This window comes from Apteryx rowi, unplaced genomic scaffold (assembly GCF_003343035.1).
Source record: "Apteryx rowi isolate R43461 unplaced genomic scaffold, aptRow1 scaffold_181, whole genome shotgun sequence".
Classification (NCBI taxonomy): domain Eukaryota; kingdom Metazoa; phylum Chordata; class Aves; order Apterygiformes; family Apterygidae; genus Apteryx; species Apteryx rowi.
This window is the reverse complement of record NW_020448097.1, coordinates 1,504,611-1,525,210: the sequence shown is the minus strand read 5'-3', so window position 1 is coordinate 1,525,210 and position 20,600 is coordinate 1,504,611. Positions and strand designations below refer to the sequence as shown.

General features: G+C 36.8%; 1 protein-coding gene across 4 annotated transcripts in view; it reads left to right on the top strand.

The window, feature by feature from the left end:
- The window catches only part of SCML2 (Scm polycomb group protein like 2), a 64,762-nt gene extending 44,593 nt beyond the window's left edge, over positions 1-20,169 (top strand). For all 4 annotated transcript variants that reach the window (XM_026061511.1, XM_026061512.1, XM_026061510.1 and 1 more), the window contains 7 exons: positions 2,053-2,188; positions 4,141-4,344; positions 8,717-8,899; positions 9,980-10,093; positions 15,050-15,331; positions 16,028-16,191; positions 17,716-20,169. In XM_026061511.1, coding sequence (XP_025917296.1) covers positions 2,053-2,188; positions 4,141-4,344; positions 8,717-8,899; positions 9,980-10,093; positions 15,050-15,331; positions 16,028-16,191; positions 17,716-17,841 — 1,209 coding nt within the window. In that variant the 3' untranslated portion in view covers positions 17,842-20,169. The remainder of the gene's footprint in view (positions 1-2,052; positions 2,189-4,140; positions 4,345-8,716; positions 8,900-9,979; positions 10,094-15,049; positions 15,332-16,027; positions 16,192-17,715) is intronic.
- Positions 20,170-20,600: the final 431 nt, after the last annotated feature.

Here is a 20,600-nt window from a genome sequence, read left to right as displayed (position 1 = left end):
TGAAATGTCAGGCTTAAGATCAAAAGCTCAAACTTCCTAACTGCATTTTTACTCTCTGTGTTAAGGATGACAAGAGACCTTTTCTGACAAGTAATATATCACTGCTTGGGTCAGTATCTGACCCAAGCCACCTCCGCTCATTCACCATGCAGTGCCAGACCGTGCCAGTGCATCTCTTATGTTCATGGCGATTCCAGTTAGTGCCATATTGTCAGATAGTTTCTCCAGCCAAACCTATCTTTTTTGATCCATGGGCACAGAAATTTTCTTGACGCATCTCAGATTTCAGAAAAAAAGTTAGTTTGTTCTTTGTAGGTATTGTGGAGATGTTAAGCACAAACTGCACTTAGGAAGACATGTACTTTGATTGCTAGCTGAATGATTTTTGTAATATATTATGTAGTAAATATACTGCTTATAAAACTTTAAAGGATTAGTACTGCTAAATGGAAGAGGAGTCCATAGTGAATGAATACACTTGCAGTCTCTTCATTTGTGATATGAATAGATGGTTTAGCCCCTATCTATAAAGATAAATAGCTACTTTGTTCTACTTAGCTGAGTTGAAATGGAAAAGCAATACCATCCAGCATTTCTACAATCAAACTCTCCGCTACTCATGCCACTAACACTTTTATCTCTTTCCTTGAAATTGAACAGGAGCTGGCATAAAAGTAGTTTACCTGATGTAAAAGTTGTCTTCGTTAACAAAGAACCATTTTTCTTTTTTCCCCAAAGTTGATCTGTGTTATTCCACATGTTAAGAGACCTTTTCCTACTCACAATTATGTGACCCCCTTCCCTGTTATTGTGGTATTGTCCACAGAACAGTTGAGGTTGGAAGGGACCTTTAGAGATCATCTCGTCCAACCCCCCTGCTCAAAGAGGGTCACCTAGAGCAGGTTGCCCAGGACTGTGTCCAGATGGCTTTTGAATATCTCCAAGGATGGAGTCTCCACAGCCTCTGTCTGGCAACAGCAACTATTGGTTACAGAGCAAAGCGATGTTGGGAAGCACTCATGGTACGGTTTTCAAGAAACATTAAAGGAATTGGGTTCTCAAATACCATTGCCTCCCTTGAAACTCCAGCTTGACTGAATTTTCTCTTGACTATAGATCAATGTTAGAAATTAGTCCTTACCACATGAGCAGCCAGGTCACTGCTGCCTTCAGCAACATAAAGACCTTGGGTCATCTCCAATATTTGTAATTTTTTTAGTAGGTAAATTTCTTTTCTTTCCATGTATTTTTATAACTCTTCTAAGCATGTTAGAAATGCGTTCCTTGTACATGTCTCTTTTCTAAACCCCAGACTAAACCAAATTACAACAAAGAATTTCCATTACCTCAGGTGAAAGATAAAGCACGCTGACCAATTTGCAATTCTTCGTGCTACAAATTCTGATAGCCTGTCATATGATAGGCTGCAAATGAGTTTGCTATGGGCAAGAAAAAGTTTTGACAACCTGTGTGATTAGATTAGAATTCTACTGATTATTTGATGTCATGCTTAAAGTACCAATTACAGAAAGCAAATGATTATTTGAGAATTTCAGCCCCTTTAAAACAAGCTGAGGGAAAATCTAGAAGCACTGTAGAGTTGACACCTAAATTTGAAACAGACTTTATATGGGAATAGCTACTCTGCCCAACTAATTTATTGGGGTTGTGGTAAACCTAGATGATTGGAAGAGTATGGATAGGAAAGTAATCCAAAACACTACTTCTGTGATTCCAGGGCTTAAAAGGGTCATTAATTGATATATATTCTTTTTTTTTTTTTTTTTTTTTTTTTTTTTTGCTGCTTCTTTTCAGATAGAGGTGGGTTCCTTTTTAAGTCAGTTATCTCCCCATGCCTTACTTAAGTAGCTGTAAATGGACACTAACAGTTTCTGGTATTCCTTCCCTAGACTTTGTTCTTTGCAGTGTGTAGTACTTTTGTAGTGAGTAACCACATGTATTCGGTAGTATAATAACTGATAGCACAAAGTTTTTGCAAACTCTTAAAAAAAAAAAATCAGTATCTTGACTTTGGGTTTTTTGTTTAAACAGAAAAAAATTTTGCCAGAACAACCGACTCCTGCGCCGCCACCACCTCTTTCTTCTCCTGATGGGGACAGTGGCACAAAGCAGATACTTAAAGATGGAATTAGTTTGTCTGGGGCAACTGCAGCAGTTATATCCACAGGTAAAAGAGAAAAACAAAAAAGATACTTTTAGTGTGAAATGGCTACCATTTCAAGAAAACTAATAATGTTATATTACGGAAAATGTGCTGCTAACATATTACTGTAAATCATTATTCCACTACTTTATTTTTTAAAGATATTTGTGGGTGCCAGCGTTACTTTGTAGAACTGGTATTTTGATGCCTACGCTACAGCAAGAAGTGCTGGAACAGTAGGGCTTTTGGTAGTTCTGCTAGACCTGGCACTTTGCTGTCTAAAGGAGGATTCTGAACGGTTCTTTCATGTCTGTCCCACTCTTTAATATATGCAATGGCAATAGATGTAGTTAAAATCCCATAGGATATTTTGGTAGCATGCAGACTATACTATAATAATATCTATATCTCTCTATAGCCTTACATTAAAAGAAAGAACTCAGATTATTTAAACCAAGTAAAGGCAATGAGGAGAAATATATCCCCGTTTCCTTCTACGTTTGTTTTTCAAATGTAATGAAATGTATTTGAAAAAGTGTGAGCAAAACAAAATAAGCAAGTTAATGAACTAACTCCTTGAGGAACTTGTAACCCTGTGATGAAACAATTTACATGTTTCAACTGAAATCTCAGAACTTTCTAAAAAGTCCAGAAACTGTGATCATTTTGTTTCAGGTATTTTTTTTTTTTTTGACATTTAAAATAGAAGCTGTCCATCTTTTTTGCATCTATTGCCTCTTTTTAGTCCCAACTTCAGTAATGTATGAGGGAAAAATACATATGTGTTTCCTAGGAAAATAAATCTATCAGGATGCAGTTGTTACTGAGCCAGCCAGAAGATATCATGAAAACTATTTTTGCTGATTTGTAACTTGGAGTATTCCTACAAATATATTTCCTCCGATCTGCAGACATCAGAGAGTGGAGACATATGTGTGAAGATAAGATCATTAAAACACCTTTTAGAAATGTTTCCTTTTTTAAAATCCAAGTTTTTAATTAAGCCCAGGTAATACTACAGTTCAGAAAATGAGTCTTTTGTATACTGAATGCTTAAAATGTGTGCTTAATCACCACTGAGGTGCATTTTTTCATTAAGCCATAATAAGTGTCTTGGGTGTGTTCCTGGTCTTATGACAGTCAAGGCCAAAAGGAAACAAGAAGAAAAATCTTGCATTAGGACTTTTTCCTTTTTTTTTTTGTTTTTTGCATTGCTGTTCCTTTTGAAAGACAGTTTTGTTTAGCCTATATAGTCTGTATAGAAAGTATTTTCAAAAGTCCTATTTGTTTGCTTTTGTGATGAGCTTTAATTTGGCTTGCACTGTTTCCAGAGAATTATGTTTATTTTATTTAGCAGAGAAGGCCAAGCTGTAGAGTGGAAGTCATTCATGTCTTGAGTGATTTGGGGCTACTGAAGATATGGATACTGACCATTATATACGCACACATTAATGCTACATAGGTGCTTCAGAATGAGCATCCATGGCAGGTACATGCCATAGGGTTGTCTTTCTTGCAACTCTCAACTATGAGAAAAATAAAGGCAGCAATTTGGTTAGGCCTGCTTTTTAGCATAAAGTCTTTGTAGTTCAGAGCACCTGTCAGTAATTCTTACTTTACTGGAACTAGTGTGTGAGTAGAACTTAGTCAAAAGAAAAGATAAGCAGAAATTATGGTAACTTTGTTATGTTGCCTGGATACAGAAGGGCTTTAGAAAACAGAAAGAAGTGGGTTCGGGACTAGATAGGAGAACCTCGATGTAATACAGAGAACTTTTTGTATGCTCAAAAAGTGCGTATGCCTGCTTGTATGCATGTTCAACTTCTTGACTTGAACGGTGCATCTCTTCGTCAAGAGTCAAACTAAAAAAATTCTTTGCAGTTCTAACTTGTGAAACAAGTTTCAGTTTCTTCATGTATACCAGCTGTGATTTAAGTAGAAAAACTCAACAGTAAATACGGCTTGTTCTTTTTCAGTGTGTGTGTATGTCAACAAGCATGGAAACTCTGGGCCTCATCTGGATAAGAAGAAGGTTCAGCAGCTTCCAGATCACTTTGGACCAGGTCCTGTCAATGTGGTGCTTCAGCAGGCTGTACAGGCTTGTGTGGATTGTGCCTATCAATCTAAAACAGTCTTTGGATTTCTGAAATCTGGCCATCATGGAGGGGAAATGATAACTGGTATGCAAAGTTGTGTCGTTTGTTTCCTGTTCTTCACTTGGTTGTGGAATTGCAGTAGTGCTGGAGAATTGAAGTAGCTGCAATGGTTTTATATTACTTTTGTAACTCTGTAAGCACAGTCAAGAATGAATACTTGTGACCTCCTTCACTAAATGAGTATTGATGTTGCTTAATTTATTTCAGTGTGGGTACAGCACGACTTGAGCAATTTTCTATATTAGAATTCAGCTGTAGCAGTTTTAAAATACATATACACGGTACTGTTGGATTCTTATTACTAAGTAGAGCTTGCGCACCTCCTTTAACAGCTGTAGCCAAACATTTGTCAAGTAAATTCAGTGCAAATCAAGTATAAGCTTTGTTAATTCAAGTCATTCACATAATCTTATCCATACATAGTGTTTGTGTTCTTAATGCCTTAACCAAGTGGGTGAAAAGTTTCAAACTAATCTGTTTAGTTTCCAGGTAAATGATTCCATATGTTAAAAATTGCTGCTTCTTTCCTTCCCCCTTCCCCAGAATTCTAGCAGTATCTTAGGTCAGTGTTCATCCACCTACGTCCTCTGTTATCGAATAGTTTTATTTCTGCTACATATTAATGGCAGGTCTACAGATAAATTATCCCTATATCTCAAACTGAATAGCTGCTACTTGACCTTTTTTTTCCTTCTAGTCTAGGAAATATTCTGTATAGCAGTTAGCACATCAATTCATAATTCCATCAGTGACAGTAGAAAGACTTTGTGTTATTTTAATCTCCTTACATTAACACCAGATGTGAAAGATGATTAGTGGAATACAGGTTTAATTAAATCTTCAAAAAAGGTGTAACAATATTTAAAGCACAGCATCCTTACCTGCATATACCAGAACTTCAGTAATCCTTGCTTACGCTTCTCCATGAGTTTGTTCACAAAGTGGAAGTTTCTTCTCTGCTGTATAGTAAAAGCTTAACTGCACTGGGTAAGCCTGGTTTTGAAATCTATACTACTTTATTTTTTCAAGATACATGAAAAATTATTAATATCCTGCTGTACCTAATTCAGACAAATCACTTTTGCTTGAACAAAATCCATTCTGAGATATGCATTGCCAGTATTCTGTTTGTGATTGTTTATCATGAGGGACTAAATTCCTAGGCTGATGGCTTATCTGGGCTATGACTGAATGGATGAAAGCAAGTATTTCACAGAGGAGATAGATATTTTGAAATTTCTATTTAATTCTGATTTGTTGAGGTTTAAAAATTCTGTATGAAAATGAATGGCAATTCTGCACCTAACCTTGCTACACAGCCTGGGTTCAGAGAAGCCTGCTCAGTAGCTCTAAATTTGAGGAACTTGGCTATGTAGACTGCTCCTGAAGCTGAGTCTTGGAACTCACTCAGGTTTTAGAGAGCCACAAGACCAAGGGCATTGGGGTTCCTGTGTTCTCGAGTTCCTGTCGTCTTATCTTGCCAGACAGGTGGATGAGAAGCTGAGTGAGCAAACACTTAAAACTCTGTCATTTTATCAAAATTTTTTGTGAAATATTTTGAGAAGCACAAAATGTGACTTAGGTTAATGTTGCAAATACAACCAGCTGTATGTGTGAACGGTGAGGAAGAAGGGGAAATATACAGTAGAATAAAATAAGAATTACAGGATAAAGTAGAGCTTTTTGTTTGAAAGTGGTTTTGGTGCTTTTTTTGAATAAATAAAAATAAATAAAAATCAGTTAATTTATGTTTAAAGGTATCTTTTGTGGACTGGTGAACTTTCATGACAAGTATTATATCTGCCATAGGAAGAAACTGTATGCTGATGAGTACATGGATAAAATAATCTTGCTAGAATATGTGTGAATAATTAGAGGGTTCTTTTGGTTCAGCTGCCAAAGAAAATAATTGTTTTGAATGGAACTGAATTTAGGATTTTTTCATCTTTTCTTACTCAAACAAAAGCACAAACCATTTTAGTTTTGCTTGATGCATAAGGTTTCAATTCAAGCAAATGTAATTGAAAGGAAATTAAAGACTTGATTAACAAGCCCAGTAATGGTGGTGGTGTCAGACCCTTTTCTCCTTTTAGCTCACAGCTCATAGACTATGGCATTTGGTGGGATGAAATAGACTGTGGTTCAGATTAATTCTCTGCTTGAGAAGATTTAAATCAGACTCTTGGGTGAGTTTCTTCACTAGCAGACAAAAAACTTTTAGTTTAGGTCTCCTCAGCCTTTCTCCTGGCTCAAACCTGCTCTTTAAAACACGCTTACACAATAAAAGATAAAGAAGTGAGAATGACTCCTCATCCTGGGCCTGGGATTGCACACATAAGACCTAGTACCCGTTTCTTTATCATTAAAGGCTGGGGTGATTTCACCTCAGAAACAGTCCTTTTTATTTTTTCCCCTAGCATTTATCTGGGAAGTAAGAGGCTTATGTCCTCCTCAAGCAGAGGAGCCAGTAGAGCCTATGGACCTGGATCCTCCACCCTTGGCTGGAGTTGCAAGGGTTGCCCTTGGGTGTTTAGTGTACAAGGGAGCTGGGTTTGTGCAGAGTATTTATGTGTGTGTGTTTCCCATGATATGTATTGCTGGAACAATTAGATTGCCCCAGATGTTTCTTGCTGTACCCTCCTGACAACTCTAAGATAATATTGTTCTTTTCAGTACTTCTTTTCGAAATGAGAAAGTAAGGCACAGAGAATAAGTAATTTCCCCAAGGTTATATGCAAGGACCCATAAGGCTATTATAAAGCATTTTAAATTTTTGCTGTAGCTGACAGTACTGACTTACAGTATATTTGTCAGGAGATTAGGCTGCGTTCGGCCTCATGGCCTGTTTGCTCTCCATAGCTGGTTGACTTCCAAGGAAAAATATGCCTTCCAAAATCCCTTCCCAATCCTCCCTTGCCCAAACAGGAAGTAGGGGACTCTGTGTCTGAGCCACATGCGCGACTGCGAATCATAAGGATTTAATTTGAACACAAGAGTCTGGATAAACCAAACAGGCTATGGAAAAATGTGGTTCCAGGATTTGCCCCTGTGGTACTGATTTGTAACTTTAAGCACGTGCATAGGGCCATTCCATCAGTAAAGCAAATGAGAGAGGCAGCGCGTTGCTGTTTATGCTAAACCATGTACTTGCATTAGCTCTAATTCTAAACTTGCTTATGTTAACAGTGCAAGTAACTCATACTTCTGATCTCCTAGGCAAGCCTCAAATAAGCTAAAGCTTGGACCTTTTTTGTTTTTGTGTATTATCTGTCTCTTTTGTAAAACAACACAGAAAGTTCCTTAATTCAGATTCTGTGAGTAAAGGCTTTCTTATCATTTCTGGTTTTTGAAAATGCACATGCCATCAACTAAACATGATCCTTTAAAGCTCTGCTTACTGTTGGGAAACTTGTGTCCACAGCAGAAAGCTGCATGTTAGGCTGAAAAATCAGGAAGACAAAGTGATACATAATGGAATGTTTATGCTGCTTCTTTCTAATCCTAAGCTTTAGCTACAAGTTTAACTGCTATGTTGTAATGTCTTTCTAATCAGAAAAAACTAATGTTCTCACCTAAAGTAATGGTAATTATTTATCTGTGTACTGGTATTAGCAATATTAAATCTTTTCAAAATCTTAAAAATTGTCACAAAAAAGGAAAATGTCCTTGACCATATCAGTCTGACATTTGCAGGGGTCAGGGAAGGTGTTCAACAATAAAAGGTACAGACTGATGTCCAGTCTCTTTGGAATCAGTCAGTTTAACAGGCAGTAGATTCATTTGTGTCTGGTGTTGTGGTGTGTCTGCCACCTAGCTCCTATTGAAATAAATGGGAAATTGAGCTGTGTAACATTGACAGCAGGGTAGATTTCTCTAACGGTAAAATAGCAAATGGCAAGACAGTTTCTGTAGTCAGTCAATGGTAATAGGTGCCAGCACACCACCACAAGTATGCTCAGTTCAATTAGAAACTTGAAAAAAAAACTTAAACTCTTGTTTACTTGCTTGCTTTTAAACAAATACTATGAAGAGTCCTTTTTGTGTTACTTCCTGCACATATCTGGGTGCTTTTTTGCTGTTTTATAAGCTAATAACAAATTACACATAAGGTTTTGATGATGAGGTAATAGTTACAAGTTTTACTATGTTGGTGTAAATCCAAAATTATTTTATTAAAGTAAGTTCCCACAGAACCAATGTAAACTGGCAGGGATCTACCATGTTAGAATCAGTCCTGTGGATGCAAATTTGCTAAATACCATAATGTGTGTTTACTCTTCTCTTGTGTCTTGCACAGTTTAAATCAAAGATGGATGTTTTCTCCTTTAGTTAATGATGGTGTTTTACTATATTTCATGATGCTTGGGGATGTTTGACATCATCTTCTTATTCACAGCTTCCTTTGATGGAGAGAAACATGCCATCAATCTTCCTTCTGTAAACAGCGCATCATTTGTCCTTCGTTTCTTGGAGAAACTCTGCCACAGCCTGCGGTGTGATAATCTTTTTAGTAGCCAGCCTTTCAGCCCTTACATGGGATGTGCACATAGTCCTACGGAATATGATAGGAACAAACCAGGTACTATTAAATAACGGTTATTTTCAAGTACCCACATCTTTGAGAAGTGTGGTGACTTTGTGAAATTTAGCTTTTTAATCTTTCTTTAACTTGAATTGATTGAAATTAATACTCTCCAGTTCTTAGTGAATTAGTTCCAGCACGGTAGTGCTTTGATAGGTTGGGGTAGCTCATACCACATGTGCAGAAATCATTTTGTTCAGCAGACTCTTTCTTGCAGTCAAATCAGGAAACATATGTATTGTACCGCTGGCATACTACTAAAAGAACAAGCTCAAAACGTCACATTTCATCTTTTCAATTTATGTTCAGATCATAAAATAAGCTTACAAAAGGATACTTACTGCCTTATAAGAAGGGTCTTGCCCTGAAAGGTAATTCAGTTCAACCTTTCCCACATCAGTAAAAGGTGCTTTCTTCCCTCTGTATTCACCTTGCTCATTGATGGCTCTGAAAGTTTTACACATTCTACTATGTACTGTCTAGTCTTTTAATAGAAAAGGTGGTTTATGCAGCTGGCTGCTTGTGATATTTTGTATGAGGCTAGTATCTTTGTCTGCTACGCAGAGAGGATAGAGTGAGGGAGAAAACAACTTGCCTAAAACCTCCCATCAGGTCATTTGCAGAGCTTGGTATTTCACATCTCAGCCCATGGGTTACCAGGAGCCATAACTGAGAAATGCTTGATGTCAGTGCAATTTCAGAAGATTCATATTGGGTATGAAACTCCTCATAGCCATCTTAGAACTGAGTCTAAAATCCAGATGCTGCTTTAGAAAATGCTTATTTTTCCCTTTGTGATGGAGAAATTTTGTTCATCTTGTCTGTCATATGGAAGTCTGTAATTTTAACTCTTTTCATAAGAGTGGTTAGAGTCAAGGTAATTTGGATGGTGATAGTATAAGCTAAACTGTTCTTCAGCTTTGAAAGTTTGCATCAAAATGACTGAGTCTGTGTGACACAAGAAACTGAACTGTAACCTGATGATTGCCTATGGTGTATGTCTTTGCTTTTGTCCCTTGACTTCCGCCATAAATTTTTTTATGCTAGAATAATAGCTGGTGACTTTCCTCTTCACAGCAAAAGAAGAAATATCTGAAAACAGAAGTGCTAAACGATACTCTCAGGACTCTCCACCATATACTGCTCCTCTTTCCCCTAAGCTTCCCAGAAATGATGCTCATCCATCTGAGGGTAATTACATTGTGTTTGGATTATATGTGAGGATTATTTATGATTTCAGTATTTCCAGTCAAAAAAGACCAAGTACAACTCGTGTCTAGTTTGTCTCCAGCCTTTGACAGGTCAGGATGAAAGAGTATGTTAATTATTGAGTGGCACAAATATTGCGCTTATGGAAGATCTACTGCAGGTTCTAGAAGTCCTTCACCCAAACATGCTGGCCCTTTTCATGAAGGGACTCAGACAGATGGGTGATGGATGAAGCGATCTGCTTCATATATGGTAATTTAGTAAAAAGCCAGTTGCCTTAAAATGGATTAGAAAATAAACTGGAAGCAACTCTAATAGCTCTGGACTGGGGCCAACAAGTGATAAGGGTGTAGCTTGATGATACAGTTAAGCTGAATTTATGACTAGCTGCCACTGAAAGTTGAGGTGCTCCTGCTTTCCTTGCCTTCTTGTGCTTGCAGTGGTTCCCACACCTCACTGACTGGGTGGTGAGCTGGACCAGTGAGCCAAAACACAGAGAAAAATTTGGTGAAGCAAAAAGTCTTTTGCAGTTTAGTTCTCTGGACTGACTTGCCATGGCGTCAGATGAGCCCAGGGAAGGATTGAGCAAAATACAGCCATGCAAAGGGCAGCAAACTAACCTCTTTGTGGCAGCTAGCTGTTAGATTGCTTTAGTTTACTGATGAATAGCACCTTTTCCTGCATGACAGCTAAGCTGCAGTAACTAAGCATGCATCTACTTTCAGTCCACCTCAGATGTGAAGCATGTTGCTTTAAACCTCAGTGAGAGAGACTTACACAAGTGTACTCTGCATTCACTACGTAATTCATTAAGCCATAGCAACTTCTCTGTTTTGACTCATCCCATCTGACATATACTTTCTCTTGTTGCAATATAGTTACACAGAATTTCCAAAGGGGCTTTTTTGAAGTGTGACAGTGATTAGTTATTTGTTCCATGATACTATTTTTTTCTTTTTGGAGATCCTTGGATCATTTTATGTATATTGGCATCTGTGGGGGCAGAATAATCTCTTTCTGTGCAGGTTAAAAAGTCATAGGACTAGAATTAAAGAAGAGGATGTCTAGTTAAAATGTTCAAAATGATAGTTTATTTAAAATGGTACAACTTATTCTTTTATATATATGTAGTTTATTTACTTCTATGTATATAATACATAAGAGAGAATACATAGGAGGAGGTAACAGAAATTAATAATAAATACACAACTGTTTCCCAAAGTAGTATTGTTTAGGTGTACAATATGTCTGTGGAATTAAGTCAGCTATTTCTGCTGGGTAACTTGATGAAAAATACTGAGATGGAATTGCTTAAACTGGAGCAAAACAAATGTTTGAGTTAGACCTCCGTTATCTTGCAAGAAATCTCCCTCAAAGCAAACATGCAGGCATATACTGCTTTTTAATCCTCATTGAGTAGGTTGATACTGGATCCCTTTTACAGATTAAATCGATGTATTCCTTAAAATGTATTTTAAATCAGTAGTTTATTATAAGGTGCAGTTACCTGAACTAAAAAAAAGAAAAAAATAAATAAAATAAATGTTTTGTCATGATTTCAGAGGTCTGAGTTTGTACTCTGTGCATTTCAAGAGGCAAAATATTCTCCAGTGTTGTGTGTTTTCCATTAGGGCAATGTCCTCTGCTGAAAATCTGGAGGTAATTTCATAGCGGTCAGTCATGGCTTGGTTAGCAAGAAAGATCTGTCCTAAAAAAGTTCTGGCTCCATTGAGACATAGTTGCCTTGAAATAGTTGTTTTGAAATATCATTTGAAGACAAAATGGAATAATTGTGGGAAAGGGTCTTTCAAACAGCTCATTTTCCTTCTGATCTGCTCAGGGATATGTTTTGCAGGTTTTCGCTGGCTTTTTTGCTCTCTAACAGTTTCCTCTTAAGGTTATGAAAGATAAAGGGGGGGGATTACAATCTCCCCCTGAAAACAGTGTTCTTACTACTGCAGCCAATTACATCACTCCAGTTACGTACGAAGCAGAACTTCTGACTTCTACGTCCTGGAGGAGCTTCCAGAAAATCGAAATATGATTCCTTCACAGGAATTAGACTTCTTGTGTTAAACTAGTCTGTTGCCATCTTTACATTTGAACTATAAGATTTTTTATAGGTCTTTTATTAATCTACCCAGAGATCAGGTATTCTGCAATGGAACCTCCAGTGAAACATGAGAAAACCTGTTCTCTTCCCATATGGTTGTTACAACTGCTCAAAACGCTGAGGTAGAACAATTTTGTCATTCATTGCCCCGTTGACTGCAAAGCTCTGCTAGACAGCAGTGTTGAATCAGCAGTCACACGAGATGAGCACTTTTCCAACAAGATTGCAGCTGTTTCTTTGTGTGTTGGCTTTTTTTTGGTAGAGAATCTAGATGGATGGAAAGGGAGCAGATGGGACAGTACAGTTGTTGGACAGAAGCACCTCTAAAAGCTGTGATGGCCCAGTGAAATAAGCCAACTTTCCCATATTGTGTATGTGAACTGAGGACTTATATTAATTCAAACGTTAGTATCTTCGAAGAAAAAACAGAGTTGATCTGATCCCAGCCCTTTTCAATATTGTTAAATTTAAGATGTATAACATCAGAGAGAAATCTAGCATAGCATTGGAATAAACACAATTGGATTCTTATGTAATATAGACAAATTTTAAAATCTTGAAAAGGATAAAGTAAAACAACTATTTAAAAATCTATTATCTCCTGTTAGGGCCCTCTGCTTGATTGCTTTAAAAAGGTTCATTCTTAAGACATTGGGTGGTGTTGGCTGATACGTGCTTAAATATTCTAGTTGAAACTTCCTGTTGGGCAATATTGTCTCCATTAATTCATTCTACATTCCAAGACTTCTGAGCTTTGTACAGCTTTGTATAACTATTTAAAATATTACCTCTGCCTTTTGGTCTCCTGAAATTCTGTCGAATGATTGCTTTGTTTTCATTTCAGCAAGTTGCTGCAAATGCTTCAAGCTGACAAGTGTAAAGAGGTTTAATGTTTTCTTTGAAAACCTCAGTAGCCACTTCTTGTTTTTTTTCGATTCAGATCTGACAAACTAGAAAGTTTGCAGTGGTTGTTTTGGCTCTTATTATAAACCAAAGTGTTTGAATATTTTGGGGCAAAAAAGGGTTCTCCTGAGAAGAGAAATAGCCAAATATTGTTTTAGCTCTTACATTCTTTGTCACTACATTTAGCTTTTAGGGTGTTAGGGGAAATATTGAATCAAAGAAGGGCTTGTGTACTTAGAAGCTGCTTTACTGCACAGCTATCTAGTCTAATGAAGGATGTTACATCTTCTTGCAGATCTTGCCTTACTGAATTCACTAAGGGGATGGTTCTCTGAGTGTCTTTATTTCCCTTCAGGATTTTGTTGTCTGAAGACCATTACTGCAAAATACACTTAACAACTCCTCACTAAACTCATGAAGCAAGTTAAAGATGTGCTTGAGAATCTTGCAAGCTTTTTTAGGAAAATACTCTTCCTTTAGTTTTAATTGCAGTATTTGCCCAAGAAATAATTGAAAGTTGCAATACAAGAAGGATAGTAAAAAGCTTATTTCAGGAACTTGTTTCACAGTGTACCACTTCTTATCCAGAAGAGTAGGCTGCTTTGCTTGCGTATGTTTTATAACTTTCCTAGAGTAATTTTCAAGATCACAGTGTGGGGTTTACACCTCTGTGAACCTGTTAGCTACATTTTCCAGCTCTTCACTCTGGTGCCAAAGCAACATTTGTTTCTTTTAGATTTATACATGGTGCTTCCAGCTTCTTTCTCAGGCTAGATGCTGGGCTAGTGCAGATGGAGAAGAATATGTATAATTGCTAGAGAACGGAGGGATGTTCTCAGTGATTTCCCCCCCCCCCCCATATAGCCTGTTGCTCCCAATCAGGCTTGAATTGGGGTAGGTTAAGAATGGAATTTTTTAGTAATCAAACAAACTGAACTCCTGCCTTGGGGCAGAGAGAAAGGAACAAACTGAGCTCTCTTCAGCAGTTTAGGAACAGTATTGACAGATGCTAAAAATTCATGGAACTTCTAAGCAGAGGTCATTTGTGTTTTGAAGAGTAGAAACTAGCAGATAACTGATAAAAATTAAAAAGGGGAGTGTGTTTACACTCCTTTCCTGAGGCCTGATTTTTATTTATTTATTTTTTTTAACTTGCACAGTGGGTTCACTTGTTTACATTTATCTTTAGTTTAGCTTTCCACAAGCCTGTGTGCATAGACACTGTGTTATGCACTCAGTGAAGAACTAACTGCGTGTAGATACAGCATCGTGGTCAGGATGTGTTAATGTTAGTTTACCATGTATCTGGGATTCACAGCTTTCTGTAGCTTTGTATGTAATCTGTTCAATTTTTAATGACGGCCACTGTGTCTGGATGTATTGTGATCTATAAAGGACAATTGCCCACTTGTTTTGCTTTTGAAGTTAATGGTTCCCTCTATTGTTTAGAACAAATTAAACAACTGTTAGTTAACACAAGAACTTTTATTAAAAATCTCTTGCAAGATAAACATAAACACAGTCATAATGATTAGGCTTTTGAGAATGCATTTAAATAAAGATGATGGAAATGCTGACCAAGTTTGCATATGTGTCAATATTAACATCAGACAGTTTTACAAAACAGAATTTTCCTACGTTCCTTCCCTGTTCATATTGCTTACAAATAAGACTGAAATGATATATGTAAGTCTGTCTCAGATTTACCTGTTCAATCTTTTATTACAAATACTTTTTAAAAATATAGTAAGAACCCACTGATTACTTGAGGAAAAGAGCAAAAACTCTAGGTTGTGCTTGCTTCACAGATTTGTTGACAGGCTTAGAATCTGCTGTTATCTTGAAGAGAACATAGCATGGAATTAAATAACAAGGTTATTAAGTCCAGCGCTTCCAACAGATCGATACTTGTTTTTATGTAGCAGAAACATTACCTATAGAAGAAAACAGCACTTCCAAAGAACACCGATTTTCTGAGGACTCTATGGATTCTGCGCTTAATTCAGTAAATCCTTCAAGCCCAACCTGTCGAAATTCCACTGAATACCGTACTTCAGGGAATGCAACGTATTACAGAAATTCTCTTCAGCCAGTGACTGCTACCTCAAACTCAGTCCCAATCCTTCGCAGGCTGTCGTTGAGCTCTGCCAGGAACAGCAATTACTATGAAGTTAGTAGGAATCGAATACAGAGGAGGATTGAAGGTATGCTATATACCTAAACTTTCCAAAGAATATGACTGCTTTTATTAACACACAAAATCCGCGAGTAATGCATAAAGTACTTTGCCATTGAAAAGCTTGCATATGGAGTGAAACGTGCTGTTGCCAAATGCGTCAAGCCTGCTAACGGAGCTTCAAATACAGAATTTAAGCTTATTAAAACTAATACTGCTGTGGAAGCCAGAGGGATTTTGCCTGCTGCACTTTCCTCTCACTGCTATTATGGACCCTGCAGCAGACCTGACTGGGGAGTGCTGGTTATATGCAGCTCACTTCTGGAGCATCTTATCAACTATTACTGTGTTACTGAAATATGGGGATAGGGTTTCTTCCTGTCCCTCCCTCTGTCTGCACAGCTTACCTTGCCTTCGCCACATTCCCAATTACTGGCATCCTGGGACCCAGGAACCAAATATCAAACTGATCCTTCTAGGTATGACATAGTGCTAATGCTTATGCTGCTATAAATAGCAGCAGTTATATAAGGCATTTAAAGACAAATGAAACAGTTTGACGTTATCTGGAGGAAAATAAAAACATCTTTCATTTTAATATATTGCAAAAGAGTGAACAAAATAAGTCTGTTGTTAATATTAAGACTGTCTTGTAAAATGAAATGTATTATCCTTGTATAGACTAGTGATACTTCTTCCTTTCACAATATTTTTATACTATAAGCTGCAAGTTCCACGACTGGACCAGATCTGAATGCACTAAAAAGGGAACCTTCAAGAATATTGAATAAGGATCCTTCCACCTGGTCAATAGAGGAAGTAATGCGTTTTGTGAAAGAAGCTGATCCACAGGCACTAGCTCCACACGCAGAACTCTTTAGGAGACATGTATGATGCATATCCATTCTGTTCTTGTAGATTTTACATATCACATTAATTGTTAGAATACAGCTTTCATGTCTATCACTGTATTTGCAATTAAAGGTAGAGCAGACTCTACCCACTTGTATATTAGAGGGAGGCTGAAAATTATTTTTTTTCCCCTGGAACTCCTACTGTGGTATGTTTTCTCTGTGTTCCAGTCTTGTTAGACTTAAATAAATTGCTGTTGCTTTCCAGTTTATATAGAGTAACATGATACTGGAATTCCGTGTTCTGATGGACAATGTAAGTTATCATCCCTAGTACCTCTGGAGAAGGTACTGTACAGTATGGGGTACTTAGTCCATTTAGATGTCTCCTCTCTAAGAAGGTCTGTTTGTAGACTGATTATCCCAGGGTAGACAAGCTATTGTGCCTTTTAAGCTTTACACTTGATTATTAATAGTAAAAGTTTAATTTGTCTGTTTTAACAATGTGCAGCGTTTCATAGGGTCTAACTAGATGTTGTATTTAGAGAGAGAAACTGTGTCTGTTTTTAGTTTCCCCTCTTCCTTTTCACAGTGCTTTTCTGTGGCAGATTGCTTAGCTTTGTTATTTCATCATATATGATGAAATTAACCCTCCAAAAAGAGGTTGGCTTCTCTTTAGTAGACCCTGTCACCAAACTCTCTATTGATTTGTGCCTTGTGTGTGTTTTCTGCATGAGGTCAAAGGCATTTCATCCTTGTTCTGCACTAGCTGCTACTAACAGTTAAATTTCAGAGTAAGCTGGATTTGAAGGAAAATTCAAAATAACTTTTAACGGGACTTCCTGTCTGATGTTTTATTCTTAGTTGTATAACAAGACTAAATGTCACTTGTTTTGTCAGATTGATTTATTTATTTAAAGTGGTTTTCCTTATGCTGTTTTAGGGAACTAACTGCTTGTCTACAATATGTAATGCTGCTAAGAGCTGAGGACTGTCACATTTCAGCAACTTCTCAACAAGGCAGTTGAAATTTGACTAAGTTGTCCTTGGTCTTGGTCCTAACAATGTCTGGCTTAACCTGGACATAGATCTGTCTTATTTCATGGATTTAGATGGTCTATAACCCCTTCCTCTATGTGACTGTTTGCATGAGCATGCCAGAATCCTCCCACAGCTGTGTTCAAGGTTCAGCGCAAGGCCTCAGTGCTTGGATCATTTAATCTCTAACTGCACAGGCCTTCTTTTTCAGCTTTTTTTCCTTGACCCATTCACTTTTTGTTTCACTTAGTACCTAATTCCGAGGGCCATTTGGTCGGTTTCTTTTACTTACTGTAATTTTCTTTAGTATCTCAAATACCTAACTCATACATTAAAAATACTAAAATAAATAATTTTAATTTCAGTGGCCATCAGTAAATATTAAATTATACTAAGTTACTGCTTTATATATGCTAGATAAATACTTACTACAGTATAAACAAAAATAATGTACTCTTCAGTTTTATCATGCAACTTGTTAAAGCAGTTGTGTGTTGTCTTGTTTATTCTCTTTCTTCTGCAGGAAATTGATGGGAAGGCGCTACTGTTACTGAGGAGTGATATGATAATGAAATATATGGGACTGAAGCTGGGGCCTGCGCTAAAATTGTGCTACCACATTGAAAGACTTAAACAAGGAAAGTACTAGCCGATGGGGATACCACAACGTGTGTGTTCATACCACGTTAATCTCTCAGGTTCACAGCCATTGTCTTTATTTGAAAATATTTTGCTGCTGTAAACCATTCTTAGTTTTTGGAAGTTATCTCAAAATGCAGTAAGACGTTTAGCATAAAGAGCTGAAAAAAGAAAAATCTGTATTACATTCTAATATTTTGATAACTGTTTCATCCCTTTTGCAAGGAGGGGCAGTTGGTTATACTGTGTTGGGGGGGTCTTTTGCTGAAAGCAGTGCTCTTAGTGCTACTCTTGACACCAAATTCTGAAAAGTTCATTCTCTATTACAGACTTCAGCCAACACATTCATATTCAGAACCAAAACAGCTGAATCCCAAAGGAAAAAGAAAAAACAGCATCAGGTGTTAATAATTTTTACAGGGGTGGCTGTAATCTTTTACATTGCAAGAAGAATTTAAGATAGAAGATCTAATTTCTTTAGTTAATACTGTATCTGGTCAGGAGAGTAATACTCAGCTAGATTATTCTTCATAGATTTCCATAAAGGGAATAGTGATATGAATTGTTCTTGGGTGAGGGAGATATGGGCAAGAAAGGGCTATGTAGAAAAGGGCTTAATACGAGTACAAGCTTTTATAAAGTGTGATTATCAGTCCTTCTGTAAGTTATGAGGACAAATGCACAGTATATTGTCAATTTATGCAGGTAATATTCATGTTCCATGGAGAAGGGCATTTTGGCTGTTTAAACAGCCAGTTCTGAGACAAGCATATTTGTCTGGAACAGTATATCCACATTTTAAACATTCCATCTTTTGCTAAGTTTGGCATGGATATGTGTGTTCATGCTGGTTATATATACATGTGTATGTGTCAGGGAAATACATACTATATATATATATATAAAAATACATACACACTGTACATATGTATTCTTTTTTTATGTGTTTTAAGGTACTTTGCACTGCACCAGAGAACTGTACAATTTCTTGTTATGTTTTTTTTACCAGTAAATTTAATTGTGTACTACTTTCATATTCATTAGCACCTGTTTAATTTGTTGTCCATTTCTGGAGTCAGAAGGTGACAAACAATCAATGCGTGGATGGATACATACAGGCGAGATCCCTGTACTATGCAATACTCTTGGTTATGCATCACTTAACTCTGAGCCATGTGTTCTGGTGGATTTCTGGAGATGCGTGTTTGGTTCTGATGTTTTTGGCTTAGGCTTCCTATGAGGAAGTGTTACTATGTAACTGATAAGTGTGTTTTGGGTAAATTTGGTGCTGTTTATATAAGCTACAAGAATGAGCGGTGATAATAAACCGGTATGTTGTCACTGCCAATTGTAATATACATCGGGGACAAGAAAGTATACTTTCTGTGTAGGAAACAGAATGTACTGTATGTAATAGTGCAAGTAATAAAAACTATATGCTAGGGAAAGTGTAGTCCTAAAATGGTAGGTTTTATTATATTTCTTATTGCCTTTTTATATGAAAGCATATAGCAAAAATGTATTTTCTACAAATTTCTTGTTCGAAAATGCCTTGCCTTACCAATAGTCTGATGTTCCTCAGGTTTCAGCAGAGATGCTGCTGCCAAATGAAACATTTTGTGACTCACAAGTGTTCAAGTATTTTGTTAGTTTGAGTGACTGCAATGCGATTTTAATTTAGCAGGTCATTTGGGCTATGAGGATTGTTTTTATTACTGCATCATTAGACATTTGACACTAAAGGTTATCTGTATTGATTTGTTTTGCATATCTTTTGTGGTGCATGTATGTGTAGCTGAATAACACAAACATGATCTTTATAGTAAGAAAAGGTCAGAGCACTGACTGGAGAAACAGTGTGTTTTTTCTTTGTGTTGAGTGTTGGTGTAACAATATGAAAGTTACAGCTTACATAATGGGGAAAACATCATTCCCTGGGTGTTCAGTATACTGTTTCTACTTCCATGCTTTATTATGCTGAATTTCAGGATATTTTAGTGTAAAAAGAAGGACCACTTGTACAATTTACGTGAAAGTAATTGACTGAAAATAGTTTTTATTTTTTACATTGGCATAAGGAAAACAAAGATGTTTAAATTTTCTGTTTGGCTTTATGGAATGAGCTTTTTGTACATGGCACTGTTAAGGGTAGAAATACTTGTTCAAGGCTTTGTGTGCACCTGTGTGCATCGGGTTTACTGTGATTTTGCAGTACCAGAATTTCATCCTGTGCTATAGGATGAGATTCAAGCCTGCAAACTGTTGTAGCAGAATATATTTTTAATTCTTTATTTTCAATGGGATGTTCTTATCTATCAACAAAAATAAAATAGTTTGTTCGTTGTCGTAACTGTCCATTTTGTTTAACATTGTGTATATGTGTGAGCACCGTTTGCGTAGGCAAGGGTTGCTATCTTATCTGGCATTTGGCAGCTCCTGACAGTTCATGTAAACATCTGATGTAAGGAACTTTTAATCAAAAGGATAAAATCATTCCAACAGTATTTATCTAAAGCAATTAATATTTGAACTTGGGCTTGTCTATGCTTTTAAAATAACAATTTAGAAGTGCATTCAACTATGTAGCTTTGCATATAGCATTTTGCCCCTTATGGTTTACAGCATTCCCTTATAACCACTAAGGGGAAGAGACGACTAAAAACTATGATTTGTCATTACTTGTATTTTGTATGCAAAAAATGAGAATTCATTAGAGTAGCTTTTTTTTCTGATGATTTGATATTTGACTTGATTTAGATGTGATTCAGA